General features: G+C 41.3%; 2 protein-coding genes across 2 annotated transcripts in view; one reads left to right on the top strand and one right to left on the bottom strand.

The window, feature by feature from the left end:
- Nucleotides 1–2128: 2128 nt before the first annotated feature.
- tstd3 (thiosulfate sulfurtransferase like domain containing 3) lies at nt 2129–5865 on the bottom strand. Its single transcript, XM_080501416.1, has 4 exons — nt 5632–5865; nt 5393–5545; nt 4429–4588; nt 2129–3608 (listed from the first exon to the last, which is right to left on the bottom strand). Exons 1-4 carry the CDS (start codon nt 5768–5770, stop codon nt 3551–3553), a joined length of 510 nt encoding a protein of 169 aa, XP_080357542.1. The 5' UTR covers nt 5771–5865; the 3' UTR covers nt 2129–3550.
- Nucleotides 5866–6406: 541 nt separating this feature from the next.
- usp45 (ubiquitin specific peptidase 45) overlaps nt 6407–24351 on the top strand; it is a 33748-nt gene continuing 15803 nt past the window's right edge. Inside the window, exons 1-8 of the mRNA XM_080501376.1 lie at nt 6407–6621; nt 7859–7961; nt 8215–8384; nt 8826–8926; nt 9286–9386; nt 18837–18988; nt 21532–21627; nt 22101–22231. Coding sequence (XP_080357502.1) covers nt 7859–7961; nt 8215–8384; nt 8826–8926; nt 9286–9386; nt 18837–18988; nt 21532–21627; nt 22101–22231 — 854 coding nt within the window. The 5' untranslated portion in view covers nt 6407–6621. The remainder of the gene's footprint in view (nt 6622–7858; nt 7962–8214; nt 8385–8825; nt 8927–9285; nt 9387–18836; nt 18989–21531; nt 21628–22100; nt 22232–24351) is intronic.

Below are 24351 nucleotides of genomic sequence, written 5' to 3'. Positions count from 1 at the left end.
TCTTTTTGCTACTTTTCGTCCGTGTACTGCACTACCACTGCTGCTCCAGCTCCAGTGTTTGCACTCCCCGACTGTCAGGCCAACCTGAGGTTTTATACCCCCTCTATTGCCAGTCATGCTTCTTCTGTGCACAAGACAGCCCAGTGCATGATCCAGCACCTGTGGAATCTCGAACCTCTGCACCAAAGCAGGCTGGACCTGCTGCTCAGATATCTGTCAGCAACTTGTGAGGCACAAAACAGGGCTGGGATAGTAAGTGATTGTGTCAGTCTTTCCTCAAAACACAGATACCGATCATATCAAAATCAACATTGCATTATGTTTTGCCTGGTTACTGTACATCAGACCACCTCAGTGTCCGGAACTGGACAGCAGACAAGACAAGCAGGCAGGCAGGGTCCAGCCAGTCACTGCAGCCAGTAGGTGCAGCTCTGATGTGATCTGCTCTGATGGGACGAGGGACTTTAATTGAACGCTGAGCAGAAGCTGGAGGGTGACCTGATGAGGCGGTGGCTGCAGGAAAAATGAAGATATCTGGCAAGATTTGACATAAATTAGTACTTATTAGTCTGGTCTACTTTCAACATATTAAAATCGGGGTACGCAGGGGGGAGAAGAATAAAGGGAAGTGGAATTAACTGCAAGAGAGGGGAAATAGGAGGGGGATTATAGTCTGGAGTTCACGGTTGACATGTCGCAGTGATAAGAGGACCCAAAACAGTGTGCTGGCCTGTTCAGGGCTTTCTTTCTTTGACATTTACAGGGTCACTTGGTCAGCTGTCAGACAATGCTGGGCTTTACTGTAAATAATGACCACCAGCAGCAATGACCTTTGCACAGGGTTTCACCAATACCACAAACTATTTAAAAAAAAAATATATTTGCTCCAGCACTTTGGAAAAAAAGAAATAATAATAATAATAATAATAATAATCCCAAAATCCAGCTTGTGAGATGTTTTTTTATGACTATTCTCTGTAAGTTCTTCCCTTGATGGATGAAGTGAGTGTCTATTCCTTCCCATTGACCTCACATTTTGCAGCAGCGTGGGACTTTTGGGATGCGGAGGAATCTTTCAGTTACGTGAGCAGTCGACTCCACTGATCAGCTCTTTTCATACCGCAGACACACACAGCAAGGCTCATCATGACGGCATGTTCTTATGAGGCTTCACTCCCTATGTTTCATGTAATTTTAGTACATTCTATCTACACTATTACAGTATGCAGGTGCATCTATAAAGGTTTTCACTTTCAACATATTTGAATTCAAACACTGAATCTTCCATATGTCTGAAGTGTATTAAAGTGAATTACATCAAGTCATAATTCAAGAAATTACAGTCATTAAAATAAAAAAAAATACAGCAACTAATAATATTAGAATAGTTAAGATCAGATGTGTTGTGTTTTCTTAACAGCATCCATAATTAACCCAATTGAAATGAATAATTGATATTCTTTAGGATATGCTAGAGTGCAGAAATAACTGGAAAATTATTTCGAATCATTTTAAATGCACTATCCTGCCAATTATGAAAAGACTTTTGAAGATGTGAGGACAGCAATATCTTCTGACTTCACTATTCAAAATGCATGTTGGATTGTACGTTTCTCAAAGTATCTACTCAGGATGTATTCTGCATTTCTCACTCCTGGGAAAGACTGCAGATATTTAAAATCTATACTTTGATAAAAGACACATAAATTGAATATGCCAAATACATTCATAATACATTGTTTATAAAATACTCCAGTTTGATAAAGAATCTGTGTTTGATATAGTTTTTTCTTGTGAAAAACAAAATTATGTAAAGGTCTAACTGAAAATTCCAAACTGCTAACTATGTACAGTAAATATATTTAATTTGTAAACTTTTCTGCTGGTCACAAGATGTGTCATTAGTTTGGACTTCCTCACTTTGCTGTGTAAACAAAATGAAATTAACCCTTCAAAATATCTGTGATGTCACAAGCCAAGGTCACATCTCTCATCATGTGAAAAAGAAAAAGTTCTTCTGGGGATGAATGCGAGGACTGCCTTTCACTTATAGATTACTACACTTCACGATATAGCAAATGGTGCATCCATTTTATTGTAGGAACAACAAATAAACAATGATCTTTGCATTAAAAGGGACTTTATTGGTTTATATTGTACATGGTTTTTTAACAGAGATGTAGACACAGATTTAATTTAATTAATTGCATGACAATGATTGGAGTGAGTCACAGTCTGGGGTGATGGTTTCAGGGTCAAACCAAGCAAAAACAGAAATACAAAGAGATTCATTAAGGAGTTTCTTTTTGAAGGGGGTCAACACAAACCAGAAATGGAGTGAAAACTGCAATAAATGGAGAGCATTTGGATTAAAATACATCATTTGATAGCGATCCAGTCTAGTTTAAATGTTTTTCACAGGTTAAATTCATCATGAAACTTGAAATGACGTTAGTTTAAAAGGAGGCTTCCCTCGCTTACATACGTGGAAAATAACATTCAATGCGAGTAGCAATAGCATTAACACCTCTGAGGCAAATCATTCACTCATGCCTCAGCGTCTGTTTTTAGGCGACAACTCAGTATCAACGAGATGACTTTCCAGGGAAACTTGAGTCGGTTTGACCGAAAAGAACACGAGAGTGAGATTATGAGCCGATTCTGCTTGGACTTTCATCTCGAGCAGTAAAAACGGGGACAAGAGGTAGCGAACAAAGTCCATGTCTGAAGTCAACACACTTCGGCAGAGACATTCTTCTCTGTTGAACACAGACCAACTCATTGTCACAAATGAAGAAGCAACCTGTTAATGTTCCCTGGAGTGTCGGTGGCAAATTCATAACTAGACACAGCAGATATTAGACACGGCGCTGCAATACAGTAAATCATCTCTGACACTGGTGTCGTCACCTCAGCAGGCCTCTGCGAGTCTATTTATAATGCATCCAAATGAATCTCCCTTCCAGTCATTTGATTCGGACTCTAACTTGTCCTTACTATATAAGAAAAACAACAAATACTCCAAACACACAATCCTTAGTAAATAACAGTGTTTCCATTTTTAATTAAATATTGGCAATTCCTGAACTGGACTGTCATGCTCATTAATATTTACAATACTGCAGAATGAAAAGTGACAACAGTTCATATTAAGCAGTACACGGCTGAGTCATACAGAGTTATGGAGTCATTTGCATAGATTGTCTGGAGACATGTTTATTAGCACTTTCTGTACATCCTTCGAAGTTAGTTTTATGTTACTTCTGAGATTTTAAATACACTGTAAAGGCTGGCTGAGACAAATTTACATGTAACTTCAAGTAATATTCCCGTAGATTTGACAGTTTCAGCAGTCGTGCGTTTGTTAAGCCCTCCGACTCCACTCTTTGGGATTCACACATGATTTAAAAGAAAAAAAAGAAAAAAAAAGCCCTTCAATCTCTGATAGATGCTTAAAAAGTCTGTCTGCTACACACTCTCAACAATAATCTGTGCTCACTTAAAAAAAAGCAGCTTAAAATATGTGTTGTTGTTCTTTTCCGATTATACTTCACCGATGCTGTTCGTTTTTCTCCCAGTCTTTCCATCCTCCAGGGTAATGCTGAACACTGAAAAGAGAAATTAGAAGCAAGCACAATTAACCTTGTCATAAAAATCAAATCAAGCAGATGTTAAAACTTTAAAATTTGACAACGTATTTGACAATACTGTACACATTTAATTTCTACCGTAATGTGCTACCATTTTGAGAAGGTGTTGTATATGGGTATTATTCATAGAGTGATGTCAGTGACAGAAAGTCTGATAGGCTAAATATGTATTATATAGAAGATGAAAATCACCCAAAACTTTGTGTTTATTAATGTATTACTTGTTATTATTTAGTAAATAATGACTTTCCTTCAACATAAAGGAGAGCACGGGGTCCTACAAGTGATGGTGTGAGTTCATATAAAGGATCATAATGGTCTAAACCGGACTGCATCCACAGAAGATCCATAATTGCTTTTCGCTGATGTTTAAAAACCTTTGTGAAAGTGTGCTGAAAGGAACTGAAGTTGCTTTAAAAGCTAATGGTGGTCATGTCAAATAAAGGCTTTTCTCCCGTTAAATGACAAAAAAAAACACCACCACCTACAAAAAACTTTTGCCCAGCACTGTATATGTGCTAAATGCTATATGCGTCATGTTTCCAAAAAGCACTGCATGATAGGTTGATTTTGTGGCAGAAGTCAATGACCTCAACTTCCTATAAAAGCCAGATGTACGATGTGGTCACTACTGTTACACTATCCATACGATATTATAAGAGTTAAACATTACCAGGACACCGACATAAAAAAAAAGCTGTCATAAGAGCATGAGCACAACAGCTGAATAAATAATAAAACATTGTATTGAGTACAGATGGTTGAGACAGATATTCACTCTTTATATCCCAGTGATCCGGCTGTGTTGAGTGCCGCCTTGCTCCTGATTCCCGCCAGACAACTGAACACAATGTTATCTGTCGGCAGAGGCTTTTCACCACCGTACTTCTCCTTGAACTCCTCCGGTCCCAGCTGCAGGGCCGTGTTCACTTGTCCCACTGTAACAACACAGAAGCACGGAGAGACGCCACTTGGTCAAAACTGTGAACACAAAACACATTGTTCACGTTGGTGCTCTGGGTAACTGCTGTGAGTAGCTTCAGCAAGTTATATGTCTGACATTGTAAGGTTCATTTAGGGAATAATGGAAATATGAAAGCATGTCCTGGCTGTTATCATTTACTGAGGTGAAATACACACCATTAAATGTTTGAACTGACTGAATTAAGTGATTCAAAGTTACACTCTCTATTTTCTACAAGATTTTCTCCTTTTTAAGCATGTTATAATTACATTTTTCAATAAAGTAATAATTACTTAACGGAAAAATGTGGGAGTATTCCAGCAACATTATATTTCAACATCGGAGCAGTCAGTGTTCGTGTGCGAGGTGAACATGCCTAGATTGTATTAAATCTGACCAAGAAAGATTATATGAGAAGGAAGTTTTTAGGAGAATTAGAGTTCAGGGATTAAGCTTTATTGAACTTTTTTGTATACAAGTCACAACTGCATTAACAGTTACATTACACTTACAATAAATTCAGGTTGAGAAAGGTGTGTTTTGATCTAGACACTTGTGACATCCCATATTTGAAATGGGAGAGTATCAGAGACTAAGTGAGAGTATCAGGGAGTATGATGGAGTATCAGAGATGAGGTGGGAGTATCAGAGAGCATCAGCGAGTAGGAGAGAGTATCAGAGAGTAAGTGGGAGTATCAGAGAATAGGTGGGAGTATCTGAGAGGAAATGAGTATGTCAGAGAGTAGCAGAGATGAGGTGGTGGGTGCAGGGGACTCACAGGGCACGTTGACGGATCCGGGGATGAAGCCATACTCCCGCAGCTCCCAGGGCTCCCGCACATCAATGACCACAGCTCTGCGACCAGCCAAGAGCTGCTTCAGCTGCTCGTAGGTCACCTCCGAGCTCTGTGGTGCCGAACTGAAGTCTCTGTCTGAAAGCAACACGAACAACATGCAGCTAAAGAACACCAGCCTGTGAACACGGAGTGAGAGTGAGATTGAGGAGTGTGAGACTCACTTCTGCAGCCGGACTGAGAGTTGACAATGCTGCACACAAGGCTTCGACCTCCGTGGACGGAAGTCCCAGGCAGGACGGGACGGTTCCACAGGAGCCGCGGCACGACACCTGCAAACGCCCAACACCGTCTGAGAGCCATGTGTTGTCGCTTAAAGCCCCCAAAATATACTCTTTGTTAACGACCCTCAGTTACTCTGCAAGGTGCTATACTAAAAGTCACACTGACCACCACAAACAAACAGCGAGCGCGCGTGCGCAAAGTTACGGATCGCTGCAGGGTCAAAATAGTCATTCAGCAAACGTTTTCTTGTTAATTTAAGTGAAAACAGAAAACACAAACTATGTATTTAAAAAGCCAAACTAATGAGTAGTGTTGTGTTTTATTTTGAGTTAAGTCAACTGCAATAAACTATCATCACAAATATACCCAGGAATACTTTCACATTTATGATAAAGATGGAATAATTATAACTACGCCTTTTCATATAGTTTCTCTCGATTTTATTAGGCGATCTCGATATGAAATTACCATTAATGTAATATGAAAGCATTGTAGGGACTGATGATGATTACATGTGTTTAATAAAACACCAATCTACCATCTCATATACCTTGTGTCCAGTTAACATGAATTGAACTCCTAGATTTACATGTGTAACTGAACGCACCATTTGTCCCTACCGAACCGCCGTACTGCGTCACGTGTTGACTAATGTTGATGGTGGCACCGAAATCTTGACTAATATCCACAAAGTCAAAGGCACGGACGGAAAGTTAATGAGATAACTCCTCTGTTTTTATCGGTACTGATTACTTCCTTCTACGATGCCTTGATATCTATTCATAGTGTTGGATACGGCACACGTGTTGATGATTTATTTATTCTGAGAAGCTATAAGGCAGCTAGCCTGTCTGCTAACCTGGAGAGTTGACATCTCACGTTGGCTTCACATCAGCTAACACAGTCAACAGAGGAGCTGACATAAAGAGGTGAGTTCTCACTGGCTTTTCACCCGAAAACATCTTCACCCACTGCCCCATTGCTATTTCTTCCACCCACACGAATACGTCTGTGTTCGGCTAACGTGGATTGGAGCTGAGGCCTTCTCCCGGTGTTATAAACTCATGACACTACTAGCTTTCATCCATAAGTTGTGCTTTTGTGACATAGTATACACACATCGTTTGACTCACCCACATTGTATATCGGATGAAGAGTGCACAGATGGTTCAAACGTCTGCGCCTTGGTAAAAGTAACCTTAATGCACTTATTTTTAATTGGCAAGGGGGAGATAAGTCAAATGATCTTACTGTCTGCTCTATATGGCACAGATTTCAGTCATTACATAGAATTTGTCACTTGGGCGTCCAGTCACCCCCTAAAACCAATTTTAGGTCTAAATTACAGTCACATGGCCGCATCATCTCCCTTCTCATACCATGTGAGATTGTAGAGCAGATCAGCTTTATTTTCTATTGTTTTGAAGTAACAGCGAACAAGTTGCTTGTTGCAGATTTAAACATACTGTGGTGAGATGTGACAATGGAAAATCAAACTAGTGATAGTATTTCAGGCTCTAGTTTCACAGAGAGAAGACCTTGGTTCGTCTCTAGGATGGAGTCTTCATGTGGAGGAGGCTGCGCTGCTTCTGCCCAAAACCATCCAGAGAAACAGCTTTTACCCAGATGCCATCAGACCGATGAACTGTCCCACACACAATACTCAATGCTGCACCTTAATAATGTGCCTGGCATTAATGACTGATGTAATCAGTCACTTATTACAGATGTTTATATGTTAGTTTATTTTATTCATACATTAGCTTAGTATATTCTATTTCATTCTGACTTGGGAAGTTTGCACATTCTTAGTGTGACTGTGTATTCACTCCTTACACACCAGTTTGTTCTCACATCCCAATCGATCTATTCAAGCCCCCTTGACTTTAACCGAGACTGAGCGGCTAAAGTGGAAAATTTTATGAATTTTAAGATTCACTTTGCTCTTGAATGAATGCAACACATGTTCATCCCTGTACTGCTACATATGAACTTCACTGTGGCTAATTTTATAAACATTGCATGTCACAATGAGCAAAATTCGAGTTAACATGTATTTGCTGTTTGAGTTGTGTATGCTTGTGTATGCTAAGTTGTGTTGACTTGGCCTGATTTTGTGATACCATGCTCACGTTTCCTCCTCATACCTTTTTGTTGGCGCTCCAGATGCGGCTGAAAGACCCCTTTTCTTTGAAAGCCGCCGACATGACTAAGCGGACTAATAAGCCCAGGAAACCTCGAGATGAGGATTCGTCTGATGAAGTCAGTGGTAAGTTACTGCAACAGTATCCGGCCATGGGCTGTCTTACATCCAGCTGTAAGTTATGATTGGATGCAGTCCTTTGTTATGTTGAATTAATTATTTCTAATACCGCGAATGCAGTGTTTCTTTGATAATTTCTGTCAATTTAACCTAAGCAGTTCTATTAGATCTTAGCAATCACATTACACTTAATGTGTTGTCCCATTAAGCAATTGGATAGTATTATGGCATCATGCCTTGTGTTTTGTATTGCAATCAGGACTCACTTGCCAGCATGTGAGTAAAGCAGTGGACCTGAGCTCAGTGAAGAAGTCGGTCCTCTCCAGTGTGTGGTTGGTGTGCTCTGAGTGCCTGAAAGAGAGGACCATGATTGATGGAGAGCCAGCAGCATCCCATGATGTCTTGGTGTGTCTCAAGTGTGGTTTCCAGGTGAGATTGAACCTTGATTTCTTTCTTACACATGCTCATTGGCTTTGCATACTGTTGGAGGTAAAAACTTACAATTCTTAAAGTTTCGAACAAGTCCAAGATATCTCCTTGGGGAAAGAAAGAAAAAAATCAACTAACTTTTGAGCATGGGCAGTGAGGAACTGGCAAATGTTCCCTGGGCCGACTCATGGCTCTGCTGCTCATCACACAAATGCTCTTTTCGACCAAGCACAAACGTCTTTACTATTTTGTGCAGTTTGATTATTTGCCACATTTTCACACCAAATGATTTGACCGAAAAAAGTTCCGGCTCAACCAATTTCTGTTTTTAAAAGGGAGAGGAGCTGTATATTCTTTTTACACATGTCCCATGCTGGTTTTTTTTAATGTCTATTGACCAAATGTTTTCAACTCGGTTTGTTCCAATGAACCGTCTCACAGGGCTGTAACCAGTCAGGGATCCAGCACGCCGTGAAGCATCACCAGGCTTTCCACCCGGAGTCCCACTGCATCACTATCAGCTTGAGCACATGGAAGGCCTGGTGAGGAACCATGAAGGATCATTTTGAACTGTCATTGACAAGCCAAGACGACACACTGCTGTGGTTTGTTTGTCAGCTTGTAACGGCATGTAGCAAGTGTGGGTGCTTACATAGAAAGCAATAGGAGCCTGCAATGTATCTGATCGTGTCCTGAGTGAATTAGAAAAACATTTTTATCTAAAAATATATTTCCACAATTATAAGCATATAAGTAAGAATTATTTTCTAATTATGTGAATTTTTGTTTTGATGCATTCCTTTCTTTTGTTGGATTTGATTACATTTCAAAATGATTTTCCACTTCATTCAAGGAATTCGGTTTCCTCTCGACATCTCTTTCTCTTGTCTCATCGCGACAGGTGTTTTGAATGCAATGAGGAGCTCTCCACTCACTGCAACAAGAAGGCTTTGGCTCAGACCCTGGACTTTTTACAAAAGCACTCCGTCAAGGCAACATCAGGTAGGGTGTTTTAACAAAATCCTCCCTCTCTGGCCACCCATTGATGTTGAATTAGGCTTCGACAAAACATGCATCTTTTCAGGCTGAAGGCTGAAGTTAACTAGTTCTTCTTTGAATCTGTTATTGGTGAAGTACAGAATATATCAGTGGTGTTTGGTTTTGATTTGGTTAGAAGCCATCTAGTGTCCAGTTCCAGTTCAGCGAGGTGCCCTGTTATTCCGATGAGTTATTTACTTGAGTGTAGAAGTTGGACAACCTGGAGTACTAAGTTGATTGCAGTACACCTGCTCCCCCTGGTGGCTGTGGTCACCTGAATCAAAATGTAGTACTCATGAATCAGTCCTACTGTGAATCTAATAAGACAGGAGTGTTAATAAGTTGTGGGTTGGCTCTATTCAAAGAAACCACCTGATAAAGATTTGTTAATATCATATTAAACAGCATCTTCAGGCTCACAGGACCGTGTGATATTTAAATGTAATCATTCCTCTTTCTCAAAAGGCGAATTGAGGAGGAATCTGAGTTTTTAAGCGAGTTTGAGACAAGTCACAGAGGGTTATATTCATGCTAGCATTGGACAGCTTGACATCTTCTTTTCATCGGGGGTCCTTTCACCTTACTCAGGCCACCTGAGCCCTCCTCACCCAGTCAGTCAACCATGTAGATGTCAGCCCCCTCTATCTCTCTGGGCACGTGCGCACACACACACACACACACACACACACACACACACACACACACCTTCTGTTCATGTTTCTCTGTGCATCTCCCGGCATCCTGGGAGACCTCCTGCTGACTGCAGCCGATCAGGGTGGTGGACTATACCGCAAGTGGTTTCAGTGGCCGGCTCATCGTGGCCCTGTTGCCCGGTGCCGAGCCGCCTGTGGCCAGAGGCCAGCCTGCTCGGACCCAGTCAAGCTGGTCCCCCCCCCCCCCCCCCCCCTCTCTCCACCATACTCGGTCGTTGGATTGATGCTGCTACCCCCCCACCCCACACCCCCCACCTTACCCTCGCCCCCACCTCGCACGTCGCATGACTGCACATATTAGAGGAATTAAGCGCTTGAGCGATGCTTCCCGGCTGGGTTCCCTGAAGAACAAGAGCAGCTGCGTGGGGTTTGGCCTCTGCTCTGTCGTTCTTTGTCTTTCCATCGCGATCTGTTTCTGTCCCCTGCCTCCTCCGTTGAGCTGCTGTAACGTCTCACCACCTCTGGGCCTGTGTGCTGCACTAGTGGGAGCCAGGGTCCTCAACAAGTCAGAGTGACTGGATCCTAACAGCTGGAGCGCGCTGATTCTCTGAGGACACACACACATACACATAGACGCAGAGATACACATAACACAGAATGTCTAAAAAAAAACAAAAAAAAACAGGAACTTCTGAGTTAAGCAAATATCCCATTTTCCTCCAGCCTGTGCTTTACACTCGTCCCTTTCAAATAGTTTTAAGTTTCCGTAATAATCTGAGCTGAAGTCTCATGGCACAATGTATTCTTTGCAGCTCAGAGCACGAGCTCTTCCAGGCATAATTACTCAGAATAACTTCCATTCTCCAAGTACATTACATACCTGAGGAATTCTTAGGTTCTCAGCTTAAAAGGTGTTTTAGGAGTGTGTAGTTTGTGTACCACAGGATACAGAGTTTTAGGAACAAACAGGACCTCGGCGTACAAGGACAGACGTGTTCAGAATATACACATACAAATGCCTGACGGATCCACACAATGTCATTGTTACCGTTGCTTATTCTCCCCCAAAGTTTTGCTTCTTCACCACAAATATGTAGTGGCTCATAAAGATAAACTCCTGCACGCAGTTTTTGTTGCTAGTCTGTGAAAAACTGAAGTTTAGCACTTTATATAAAGCCTTGGTCACTCCAAGTTTGAAAATTTCTGTTCATTCATAGAATGTGATCTGATGTGCGTGGGTCATAAACTGTGTCATAAACACAGAAAACCTCAATGATCCTAACATAATATGACATAAATTAATAGTTTTTGTTCATAGCTCTGGCAACAAAAGGTTAAAAAAAAAGAAAACCTTGAATCCAATGACTAGAAATGGCTAATTGGAGTCAAGAGTGAACAACCCTGATTTTTGATCAGAGAAAAACTTGATTTGGGCGATATATAATTCTATAAAATCACCCAAACCTTTGTAACTAATATTTTTACAACACAGAATGCTTAGTGAAGTTTAGAAAAAGCCGAGATTAACGGTTAAAGATCTGAAGTAATCACTTAAAAGGGTTATTGCTTATGAGTCCAGCATGAGTAAAACAATGAACAGCGATGGTGTCCATACAAAACACCACAAAGAAAGCAGATTCTTTGCATTAAAAATACAATTGAAGACGTCAATACCACTGAATACCTGAAGTCTTTCACACCAGCTCACTCACAGTTTGAAGACAGCTGCACTGGTGGAATTGATTGGAAAAAGCAACCAAGATGTCAGGAACATTTCTTTGTTAAAAAAAAAAAAAAAAAAAAACCTCAAGGAGACTGAAGACAATTTTAAAAAGTTTCAGACAATTTTGTTACGTTATTCTTGAAAGAAGAGACAATGTCACAATACAAACTTTGCATGATTGTCCAGGAGTTTGTCTCACTCTGGAGTCAGACGGCGCCTTCTTCAAAGCTCTGGTGTTTTGAGTCTGCATTGAAGGACTTCACAGCGATCGTTCAAGCTTTTGGAGTGCCAGAAATCGAGACCTATTCTCTGCAAAAGATGTTGTGGAATTTTCAAGAACAAAAGTGAATCCAGGTATTTATAATCCAAGGGTTCACTAATGTTTCCAAAGCATGTTGACTGCTGCTGCAGTAAAGCCATGACATGTGTAGGTTATGTGGCCTTGATCCAGATGACCGGTTGCCAAAAAAAAAAAAAAAAGAGCGCGACTGTTAAAAAGACACCAAATCGGGTTCAGCCAGCTGTCCACTGTCGATCACAGATGTGCCGAGGTGGACAGTGGCAACCTACAGTTCTCCTACACCTTGCCTCTTTAAATTACCTGTCACCCTTCGTGCCACTCGATTGTCCCACACCGGTCGGCCGAATGGGCATAGAAGCGGGCATCAATTGTTGTGTGAAAATAGTCGGTTGTTGCCAGTTGAAGAGCTTGTGAAATTGCATTTCAGTGTGAAGGCCAGGTTTTGCGCATGAAGCTGCTGTTTGTACTGTTTTTTTTCCTATAGACCTCAAGCACAAAAGAGCCCCGGCAAGGATTTTTTTCAAAATCTATAATAATTTTGTACAACAACAGCTCAGGGAAGAAAGAAAGTCGATTAACTGTGCTCTCTCACCATCAAGGCCTTCAGCTCAAGTGCCAGAGTCCTAGTAAAAAGCGAATTGACCTCAGGGAGCGAGACTCCGGCTTGTAACACAGCTGCAGAGTCTTTGTAGAGCAAATTAAAATGTTGGTTCTGAATAGACACCAGGGCTTGTTTCTCACTGAATCCATCAGTTCTGTGTTGTTTTACGGCTGGGGTTGTTTTCAAATGTTATAAAGGTCTCACTATAGTATGCAAGTTTATGTGACTTCTGTATCGTCCTGCACATGTGCGACATCAAACATTATTGTTCAACTTTAAGCCATTGTTAGATTTTAGCTTTTGTCTTCAGTGCAGTCAGAGTTTATTTGCTGCAGTTTGTGTGAGAAAGAAACGGTGACTTTGTGTGTGTGGTTGTCTGAGTACATCCTTAGCATCCCAGATAAAAGTAAAAAATAAACAAATAGTGCACAATGGGTGCTTTCATAAGGCTTTCTTACTATTTTAAACACAAAATCTCATATTTGTACTTTTCTTTGCTGTTTTCATTTGGGATTATTTGATTTTTTTTTTATAGAAAAAAATCATTACCACCATGAACCTGTGGTATATGTAATGATCCATTTCTTTTATATTATACCTGAAATAACAATATAACCCATCTCTGGGAAAATATCTATAGTTGACTTGAAATAATCTGTTTATTTCCTTCGGTTTTCAGCCCAACTCCTTTAAACAGTCTTTTTTTTTTTTCCTTTTGAACATTGTCACCTTTTCTGACCCCCCCCCCCACAAAAAGAAAAAAGACAAATTAAAAATATGGGTATTCCTCTGGCAAACACATGCTTGCAAACCTCCGCATCCACCGCAAAGTCAGCGAAGTGGCTGGTTTTGAAGGCTGATGGAGGGTGAAAGGAATTAAATAGATTCTCCGTCTTTTCACCTTGTAATCGGCTCAACTGTAATTGTGAAAGCAGTTTTGTCATCAGCTTTTAGCGTCGTCATTAAATCAGGCTTACTTTACGCATTTTTTAGAAAAGGACAAAAACGAAACGGAAATGTGTGCTTTTCACAGCCCGGTGTGCTGAAAGAAGTGATAGATAGTTGAATTTTGTTTGTCCGTTTACTGCTGAAGACTCAGCCAGTGATTTCCTCCACCTTTATTCCCCCCCGAGTGGTATGATCCTATTTCTTGACTTTGGCAGTCTTTAGTTTCCTGTCGGTTCGTGTTTGCCGAGTCAGTAGCCAGTAAGATGCTTGTCCCCTGGTGGTCCTTTCATGGAGGTAATCAAGAGTGATCCTGTCTTTATTCCCACCACCGCACATGAAAGTAGGCCAGATAGTGGGCAGTGGAAATCTGTGCCCATGTACGTGTGTCTGTAAGTAACATTGCGCCGGGTCCTCTTGGCATCAGATGGCAAGGAAACAGGCTTTTCATGCCCTGCAGTCACAACAAATTAGTGAATTAATAAGACATTTGGTGTTGCCTGGCCTTCCTCTTGACTGCCTCCTCTGCATGAAGTGAGCTGGCCTCGGCCCTCCACGCTGTGCTGCGAGTCAACATGGATGCATGGATGAAGCCCAGTGGCCATGCGATCTGACGGCGTCTCAACCCAACTGTGAACCACATTAAGAAAGCTAGGGAAAAAAAAAAAGAAGTCCTTTGAAAATGCGCAAGTCTTGTTTTTATTTTAATTATATCAGTATGATTTTTGCATTCAATGCTATTGTGGCGTATTTACTCAATGCATTTATATTGAATTATGTGACATGAGAAAGATGCAGCTTCCCAGGCGTGACAAAACCATCCAGTTCTCGTGGGACTTCAGGAAAGTTTTTCGTGTTTTTCCTCTTGTTGCGTGGGACACTCTCGAGAAAAGAAAACCGGCGCGGTGTTTCTTTGTATGTCTCTTGTGTGAAAAACAAGCAGGGACTACAGGAGGTGTTGGTGTACATGCGTGCGTGTGGACAGAGTTCTGAGCGCCGCGTTGCTTTCCTCCGCCCTGGGGAAGAGGCTCCACAGTGTCACTGCTGCCCACACTCGGTGGCTGAGCAAGAAGGGCCAGGTGGTGGTGCCGAGCGCAGCACAGTCAAGCGTGGACGCAGCGCATGTCGACATTTGCCTCCGCTGACTGCTGCAGGGAGAGGAAAAATCTGCTTTTCCATATGCTTGTGCTCATTGCAACCCTTCCCTCCACCCACTGCCCTCCCCTTCTCCCCCCCTGTGCACTGCCCCCCCCCCCCCCAGTCTCAACCAGATGGCTCCCCGAACATTGTTTACCTTGGGTGACGGTCCCAGATGCAGAGCGTGTCCATTGGCATCCCCGTTCTCCTGCTTCCTCATTCCTTTGCTCTCTCTTAGCTCAAGTGTCAGTCGCAGTCCTCCAAACACGTGTTGTGTTGTCAAGTGTGTCCCTGATCGTAAACACCACAAATGGGCAAACACACTTCTTGTCCCTCTCTCTCTCTCTCTCTCTCTCACTCTCTCTCTCTCGCGTGCAACATTTTGCTCTGTCGTCCCCGCGTGCACAAATTTCACACTTGTCCCGTCTCGCGCCGAATCCCAAAACACACCGCTTGTTTGTTTCTCCCGATCGAAGCCGCCGTCCTTCCCCATCTCCACTTGTTTTCCCATGCATTGTGAGTGTCGACATATGGGGGGGGGGGGGGGGCTCCCTTATGGCTGCATATTGAGGATGAAAATAGGCCTCCAGATGTTGCCTGCACAGAGGGCCAGATGTATTTAGCACCACTGGGTGGAGTGTCTCGGCAGCGCGTCGTCCCATCAAGCTGAACCTCCGAAACAGTCCCAAAATTTACGGGTTCAATTCCTGACGCTCATTGGGTTTATAAGATTCCAAACAAAATATTTGTTGTTCGGCTGACTGTAACCAGAATGTAAAAGTCTGTCTAAGCATGAAAGTTTTTGAAGGCAGACAAACACGTACTGAACAAGGAGCTGTATACACCAGGGCTTTGTTCCAAATCCACCTCCAACCAAACAGAAGTATTGTTTAAGTATATATAAAATCTATTTACCCTTATATAAGCAAATATTACTGGTCATGTCTATAATGAGCCAGCCTCCACTGTTTCAGATACAGATTTCACACTTAGTTCTTGTATCCACTTACATTTCATGTTAAAACTGAAACGTTTTTTTACAGTGAATGAAGGCAAAAATACAAAATATCATTCATTACAGAGACATTTATGATGAGACCGTTTACTGGAGGTCGTTTATGGATACACTTGCCACCGTCTCGGCTCAGCGTGACATGAAAGGTTGATCAGGAATGGTCCAATACCAACAAGCTGAAAAGGTGAAGATCATCACATATGGTTGCACAGTTGATGTGTTTTCAACAAAAGAACACATTCACATGCATCTATAAACATCTATAAACTACTCAGTTCTGCTACAGCTCCACTAACCTGCATGCGAATGTCCTCAAACTTGTAGCATTTTATTTTGTTGGTATTCGAAAGTCTACCTGCCAAAAGAAAGTGTGAGGAAAAAGTAGCCATGTGTACTTTTTCTGTTTTTCTTCTACTTAAGAGAAAAGTTGCCCTTTTCCTCAAACACCAATTTTTTATTTTTTTTTTTTTTTTTGTAGAATTTGATTTATTATGAATTGCAAATTGTCAGGCCGTGAGTAAAAAAGAAAAGAAGAAAAAAGTCCAAGGTTCACATTCTAGCAACTGTGACCAGGACTCTCACATTAATGTCCTTGAGGAAGGAGAGCTCGCCGCTGGGTAGCAGCCAGCGCCGGACCCATCACTGTAGAACTGAATAGTTTTTTTTCAATGCATGTGTTGTGCACAAGGAGTGGTTCTATAAATTGAATATGCGGCGAGGCAAGGCCATTTGTGCGTTTCGGAGCAAGCATATTGAGCGCGGAGGTGCAGGTTGTCGTGACGGTCTCCAGTTCAATTGAATTCCCTTGGTTTGGATATAAGCAGGTTCACGCTTGTGACCTCAGCGCCGGCCTGCTCTCTTGACTGGCTTATGTGGCTAAAGTGTTCACAGACCAAACTTTCTTTGTATTCTACTGCATTCATGCGATTTCTCCAAAGCCTCCAGGTCTTAAGTCGCCGCCTCCTGTCCCTGTGAGAATTTGCTGTTTTGTCTAGTTTTTTTCTCTCTCTCCTAATAACAGAGAACATTCTGGTTCAATTCTCTGAAGATAGAATTTTTTTCAGCATTTGTAAGTTAACTGAAATATTTTTTTAATTGACATGAGAATTCTTCATCTTTTGTCGAGAAATTTTAATAACGCAGCAACAAATCATCAGATATTTTTTTCCCTTTCCCTACGTGGTAGTGCCATGCAGTTGCAGCAGGGCAGAAGCTGCCCTCCATGTTTGTTTGTTTTTCCATGATGACTTTTACTGGAAAGAATTCAGTTCCCAATGTAAATGTCGTTGCTATTTCATCTATAATGCAAATGTCATATGTCAAATGATAAGTTGAGCATCAAAACATGACCTCTCCTCTGTCCATTCATGAACCCAGTCTGAAATGTCAGTGCAGCAGCCTTGATCTAATGAACTTTCACGATTACTTTTGCATTACTTTGGGTTAAAAACTAAATTTAATTCATAGGCTGCATTGTGACGCCTTGGTCAAAATATATGCAACGTGATTCTATCTCGCCATCAGAGGTAGGAAAATGTAACAGCTGCCAAACACGTTGCCCTCGGGTCAAAACGGACCCAAAAGCTTGTTTCATAAGGTCTGTGAGAGATCTCTGAGTCTGTGAGCCATTCACTCCATCTTTTGCACAATAACATTTTCATCAAAGCCAATGCGTTACTTTAAGTAAGTACAGTTGCAGGTAGGACTTCAAATTCCACGTTTTTCTTTTGTTTTCTTTTTTTCCTGCTCATACATATTATGTAAAAACTCTGAAATTTGAACATTTTCAAAAATGTTGTCCGTTTGCATGACAACGTTGCTCAGAGCCACTAAAAATGCAACTTTTTAAAAATGTCTCCGGAGGTTGAACTTTACAAAACTGTTCCGACTCTGCCATTATGTGAACGACAGAAAGCGCAACTTCGTAGAATTACTCGGGCTTAGTCCCCGTATAGATGGCGGAAACTCTACTACCATGCATGCGCAATAGACGGTAGCAAATGCCATGTAAACATGAAACTCTTCCCAAACAAACTTGATGCGTTTTGACTTGAAACGTTGTGTAAACAAGGCTTTCACCACTTTGTTAATGTCGACCACAACATTATTCTCAGCTTGATGCTGCATCTGCATTAAGATCCGTTGGTTTATTTAATAATCGCAGCAACTTTCCCGTTTTGACTATTTAAAATCTATTGTCAAACGTAAATCACGTCAGATTATTACATATTTCTTGGAGAATATATACAACAATGAGCCGATGGCGTACCTGAAGCTGCACGAAAGCATAATTGTTGGCCTTTTAAAAAAAAAAAAAGGAATAATAATAATCTTCCTGGGTGAACTGTATCCAACATATTTCTTAAGTTACTAAGTGGATCAGGGGTTGGTCTAATTTCTACCACTTGTCAGTCGCGTGCTATTATTGTTGAGCTATCATGGTGTTAGCATTGTTAGCTACTGGCACAGCATCAGCTCACACAGCCACAGCCTCTTCTTTAGCCTGTCCCCAGCAGTGTCAGAGTGTGACCATCTGTCTTAGTTTCTGTTGAAGGTTAGTTTTCATTGGTGATCAGGAGTAACAGCTGGCTCTGGAGAGCCATCTCTGCAACAACCCCCCCCCCTCGCCCCACTCTTCCCTCACTAACCAGCGGAAACTTCTACAGCTGTCATCTGCTTTCCCAAATGACCCAGCTCTCCTTCCAGCTGCCGTCCCAGCACCCTTCTCCCAGCCACAGCCTTGTTTCAAGGCTAAGAGCCCTGTCCTCTTTCCACTATTCTGCCACAATCCAAATTAATGACGGGCAGAATTTTCTCCACCTTCAAGGCAGACTTCCACGTTCATTCCCAGACGAGACAATGTTGTCAGCTGCAGCTTCAGGCTTGACATTAGTCCTCTGGTGAAAAATCAAATTAGGGTGCAAAAGTGGAATTTTCCATAGGTTTTTCAAAACCTGTCCACAGCTTCAGTTGTGTATAATTTTCTGGCTTCTGTCATGTCGCTTCAATCACATGTGTATGTTGTTTTGTGTGTTCTAGCAGCATCGCCTAAGATCATCAAGCTGCGGGAAGAGCCATCAGATTACTCTGACCCGCCGCGAGGCAAGAGTCAAGGCCTGAACAGCACTCTTGTCCCTGTTAAAGGAATCAATAACCTTGGTAACACCTGCTTCTTCAATGCTGTCATGCAGGTTGGTATTACTGTATTCTATTGAATTACTCAGTTAATTGTACTAGACAGTAAGACCTCCAATAGATGATCGCACTGATTTGACATTATTAGATCTGTCTTTGATATCTGTTATTATGGATTTGTTTTGTGTTACTGATAACATGGTGCTATAAGGTCTCTTCTCAGCATCAGGTCTTTATTAAGGCCTAAGCACTGAAATAGTGTCAGACCCTATTGCATTGCAAGGAATTATTATTGGACACACAGAACAAACACTTTTTTGTGCCTAAACATACAAAAAAAAAATCAGGAAACCTTGCACACACATCAGAACTGGTGAAAGACTTTATATATTATATATTTTATATATATATATATTATATATTTTCTGGGCATTACCCAAAGGTCTTTCAAAATCCCAGCAATCCCTACAATTGTGACACGTTTGCAATGTCTCCTAGGTTCACCTACATCCAAGAAGATTCGTAGGCGAGTGCACCACATTAGGCCCTCATTTTCTACCCTTCGCCATCAAATTTGTATTTACATGTTTGATCAGAAGGCTGCTCTGATCACATCCATATGTTGATATCCATTCACATTCATAGTGCAGCCCGCTGACAACAGCAGTGACTCTTTTATGGAGTACTGTAAGACTGTATATTATATCACCGTCACATTTGGTGACATGAGCCTTAAGATGATGACGTACGGTAAAAATTGTGCACTTTCCTTGCTTTGCGATATATTTTATTTTCCTTCATAAGAGCAAAGCAGGATACTAAATATGAACTGATGGAAATGTGAAAATATGAAATACCATTGATCAATAAAAATAAATATTATTGGGTATTGAGTTCCACAGAAACAGAAATCTGAACAGCAAGGGCTCAGCTCGGTTATTTTTGTGAAGAGTCGGGATTCATGCTTATAAGTGGGGCCCTCCCCTTTTAAAATCAAGCAATAAAATCTTAAACTCATTTGTAAAACGTGAGCCAGTGCAGTGCATGGTAGACCTTGTTGTATCCCTGTAGAAAATGTCATTTCTGTAATACGTGCAACTCGTGTGGCTGTGTAAATAAGGTATCCGGGAATCACACATGAGATGTTATCGCATTTTAAAGTGGATCTCAAAGTTCATCCGTGCTGTTTACAACTTCCCGCTTTCTCTGCATCCACTTATTGAATCACAAGGATATCCATTCTAATCTGACGCCGCAAACGTGTATGGTCCTCCTCAAGTGATCCTTCATTGTCAGTCGAGCCTATAGTGAACCAGATTTCAGCCGCACAATGTGTATACAGGTAATTTTGTGTTGTATATTCAATGCAGCGGTAAATGCAATGCCTGGCGTGGATGCATTCACCTGCCTGCACACGAGTGGCTCCCGGTTGGTGCAGAGCTTGTTCTCAACACAACACGGCTATAGAGCTCCCTCAGTCTTTCTCTGGTCATGTCATGGTGACTGCAAACTGACATGCCTCTTCAACAATGAAGCTGTTTTTTTCCGCCATTTTGTTAATCACCCTCAGGGTCTCCCTCGTTGATTGAAATTCGAGTGAGTTCGCTTTACATGCTTCTCCCTCCCTCTCCCTGTCTGTTTGTATTGTCTCCTTGAAAATTGCAATCTTTCTGGTGAAAACACATAATTGTCAGAGGACGAGCTGTGTCTGCGATCACAATGCGGGCTCCATTGTGCGTTTTCCATAGCAACAGTCTTTATTGCCGGGATGTGACAAAACAAATATCTCTTGAAAGGGAAGGAAAAGATGCTTCCCTAACATGGAGGGACAATGACTGCTTCAAGCCATCTCCTCACCAAGGATCTTCTCTACATTTGAAACTCGCAGATCACAGACTGTTTGAAAGGCCCCCTTTCAGAATAATACACTCACCACAAGTTTGCCAAATCCCACTCAAATGGAGATAACATTTTACAAGGGGATTTTTTAATTGACCACATTCAATTGCCACAAGCTGAGAGCAGATGCATTTTCATATTTGTTGAATATCATCACTTTGATTTATTGTCTTTTCCAGTTATCAAGCCTTGATGAACAATAACCCAGTGTGTGATAGTGAAAATTCAAAATGAGCTGATGGATGTGATTGTTTCAGGTAGAAATAACCAATTGCAAATACTCACATTGTACTTGTAATTTTTGAGTATTTTAAAAATTTGTCTGACAAACATGTTTTATTGAAGATGTTTTACACATGTGAAATTAATCAAATGCCTGCATTAAAGTTAAAGCTTGATCGGCTGTGGCTTAGTAGTTGGAGCAGTTTGCTTTCCACTCACAGTGTTGCAGGTTAGATTCCCATCTCACCCTGATTAAATGTCCGATTGTCCTCGACCAAGACATTAAACCCCAGGTTGGTCCAATTTGGGGGTTTAAGTGTCTAAGCAGCACCTGTCATCACTAGCGTGACAGCATGTTCAGTATATTTTCCCACCTGTGATGATTATAATTAAATTATTATAATTCTAACTTTTACCCAATGCATTTCACTCATGAATCGTGGCTATTTGGGATTAACCCTGTGTCTTTTCTGCACAGAACCTGTCCCAAACTCACATGCTCATCGACCTCATCCAGGAAGTAAAGGAGAAGGGGTACAAACTGAAGATCAGCCCCCCTGTCGAGACCAATCTGGTAAAATGTTCGCTTTATTTTCCTTCATGTTTTAATCGAGGTAATGCATCATAATGACTTGAATTTTGGAGCGATCATATTTATCTGTTGCATCAAATAAACCACATCTGAAGATAGAAACGGGCATAATGCATTATGAATACATTTCGCATACACACAGCGTTATGAAACAGCTTCATTATACCGTACCCAATAACTTATGACATCATTCTTAAATGGATGATATGATGTGGTGTTAGCTTTTTAACATTTGTTTTCTTCAAATACACACGGGTTAGGGTTGGCTTCCAGAATAATGTCAACTAAATATCAGCAATATGCTAAAATATACAACACTAATTCTAGTCTACATTCTAGTAAATTCTTCAGACTGGTCATACCTAAAGACCCTCTTTTTAGTTGCAGATGGCTGAAATTATCTGTAGCAAACCTGAAAACTTTATACATTAATTTTTTCTCTCTCCATCCTTCAGACTGCTTTGACGGTCGTGCTGCCGAGCCCAGAACCTCTGACTGCAGCCATGCTTACCTTCCTCCAGAATATGAAAGAGGCGGGGAAAGGCCCCATTAATCCCAAAATCCTCTTCAACCAGCTCTGCCAGAAGTAAGATGCAACGCTTTATATCAGCCGTGAAGTGTCTCTCACATTCCACTCTCCACTTCTTGTGGCTTTCAGGTTTGAGGTTAGATGTCAGAAGCTTAAAGACATGCATAATGAAGTTTAAATGAGGACAAATTTTTAGGTCAACCGCGGTGATGGTATTTTAGAGAGCTCGATGTTTTCCCACGTAGTACACACTGTGAAAAGTTTGAGAACCACTGGTCGAGTTGGTGCCTTAAACCTGTCACATTTAATCCACTGTTATCACAATATAGAGTTGTAGTAGTTTAATCGGTCAACCAACATGATGCAACAAAACTGTAAAAGAAACCAAAACAAGCAAACTAACAAAAAAAACAAATATGTATGTATATATATATGGTTGATACCGCTAATACATTTTAATCAGACATCAACAAATATAAATGACATGGCAGTAATATTATATACCATTATATAGAAAACCATAGTGAACGGAATTTTTGCACAATACGGGACCTTTAAAGCTGTGAAATCCAGATAGCGCCCTCCGAAATGTCGAGCAGCTGCCAGGTATTTGCAGACCTGCGTTGTGTTTCATCCAGAGCGGAGGCCTAACGGGCGGCATAACAGGCAGGCACACGCATTCGCTGCTGTGAGTACACGGTGGCCATGTTGGTTGGCTCGCTTCTTGTTGGAGCGTGGTACCCTGCTGGTTGGGTCCACACTGTTTGTATGTGTGTGAAGGTGGAGGAGGGAGTTTGCACTGTTTAGTAGTGCAGGTGGGTGACCAGGGCATTTGACGCTGGATGAGTGGACCCATCTCTGGTGCAGCTTTGACAGTTATTCTGGTACCTCGCTCTCATCAAACAGGCCACTGTGTGTGCGTGTGTGCGCGCGTGTATGTATGTGTGTGTGTGTGTGTGTGTGTGTCTGTGTGTGTGGGGCTTGCCACCTCACCTGACACCACCTCCGCCTGCACCACACATGCAGGCAATTGTGCATTCAGACAGCAACCATTGCACACCTTTAGTCACTCATACATGTATAATATCAAATAGGGCTCATCAATTCCACTAACATGCATTTGAATGGGGAGATGTGATGTTAAGCTTCAGCAGCTTCACCCTCACTCTTTGCTGATACGTCACACGTCACCTTGAGGCCAGGAAGTCAGTCTACGCACAGCGAGTGCAGACATAATTTGTTTGTTTTTTTAAGATTTTTTTGGAATAGTGTGATTTGATTGTGATTTGTTTATTTATAAGCAGAGTTGTGTAGTAATACATTACAATACCTCCATTACATGTTTTTGGATTAGTTGTACTTATTGTACTCATTACTTGTACTATTAACTCAGATATGTTTATGTGTTGACGTGCGAATGAAAAGCACCTTGCTATCAACAATATTTACTGAGCGGTTCCTTTTGGAATTGAGTAAAATAAACTTTCTGCTGCAGCTACCCACATTGATTTTATTACGTTGGCCACTGATGCACTGTCGTGTGCTGCGCACACAGTAACTTTGTTGATGTAAAAGAATGTGTTTATGTTCATGTTTAATTCTTATGACTTTTGACTTGACAGGAAGCTCAGGAAGCTTATATTGCACCTTGAAGATGCAATAATCACCATCTCGCACTTAAATACATTGCCACAAACACGACAAATGATTCCTTTGTTGATTTAATTTACGAGTTACAAGAAAAAAATAATAAGATGCAACAATACTTCGAAGGCAAAATCTTATTAATTCATTTATGCAATAAGGTCACAGCTGTTCTGTAGATATGAAGATCAGAATAGAGTGTGGTACTATGGTATCTTTGCTGTTGCACAATGCTAATATATGCAATTCAAACCCCTTCGTGCATAGTGCACAGTTGTTTGGGCTGGTCCTTGATTAGTCTCTACAGTCGGCAGTCAGTTACTTGCTCTCTCCTGCACACAGCAACATGATGAGGAGGAGGCGCTCTGTTAATTCAATTTGTTCCCTTCCGTTAGACTTAAATTACTTACCTTGTTTCCTTCTGTTGTCCTCCTGTTCTTTACTTAGTGAAGTTAATTTTCTCTCTTGACCAGCCTACGAATGAATCTGACGTGTTGTGCTAAACCGTATCTGTAGTCTTTCCTATTGGTACC

Source organism: Blennius ocellaris (genome assembly GCF_963422515.1).
Source record: "Blennius ocellaris genome assembly, chromosome: 8".
Taxonomy (NCBI): domain Eukaryota; kingdom Metazoa; phylum Chordata; class Actinopteri; order Blenniiformes; family Blenniidae; genus Blennius; species Blennius ocellaris.
The sequence above is the reverse complement of the archived record's forward strand: the minus strand, read 5'-3'. Positions and strand labels throughout refer to the sequence as shown.

Excerpts from the sequence above, each read along its gene's own strand:
- tstd3 (XM_080501416.1), bottom strand. The coding sequence starts at position 5,770 with ATGGCTCTCAGACGGTGTTGGGCGTTTGCAGGTGTCGTGCCGCGGCTC. Across the intron at positions 5,546-5,631 it reads CTCTCAGTCCGGCTGCAGAA|ACAGAGACTTCAGTTCGGCA; the intron begins GTGAGTCTCACA and ends TGTTGCTTTCAG. Across the intron at positions 3,609-4,428 it reads GGATCACTGGGATATAAAGA|TGTTCAGCATTACCCTGGAG; the intron begins GTGAATATCTGT and ends TTCTCTTTTCAG.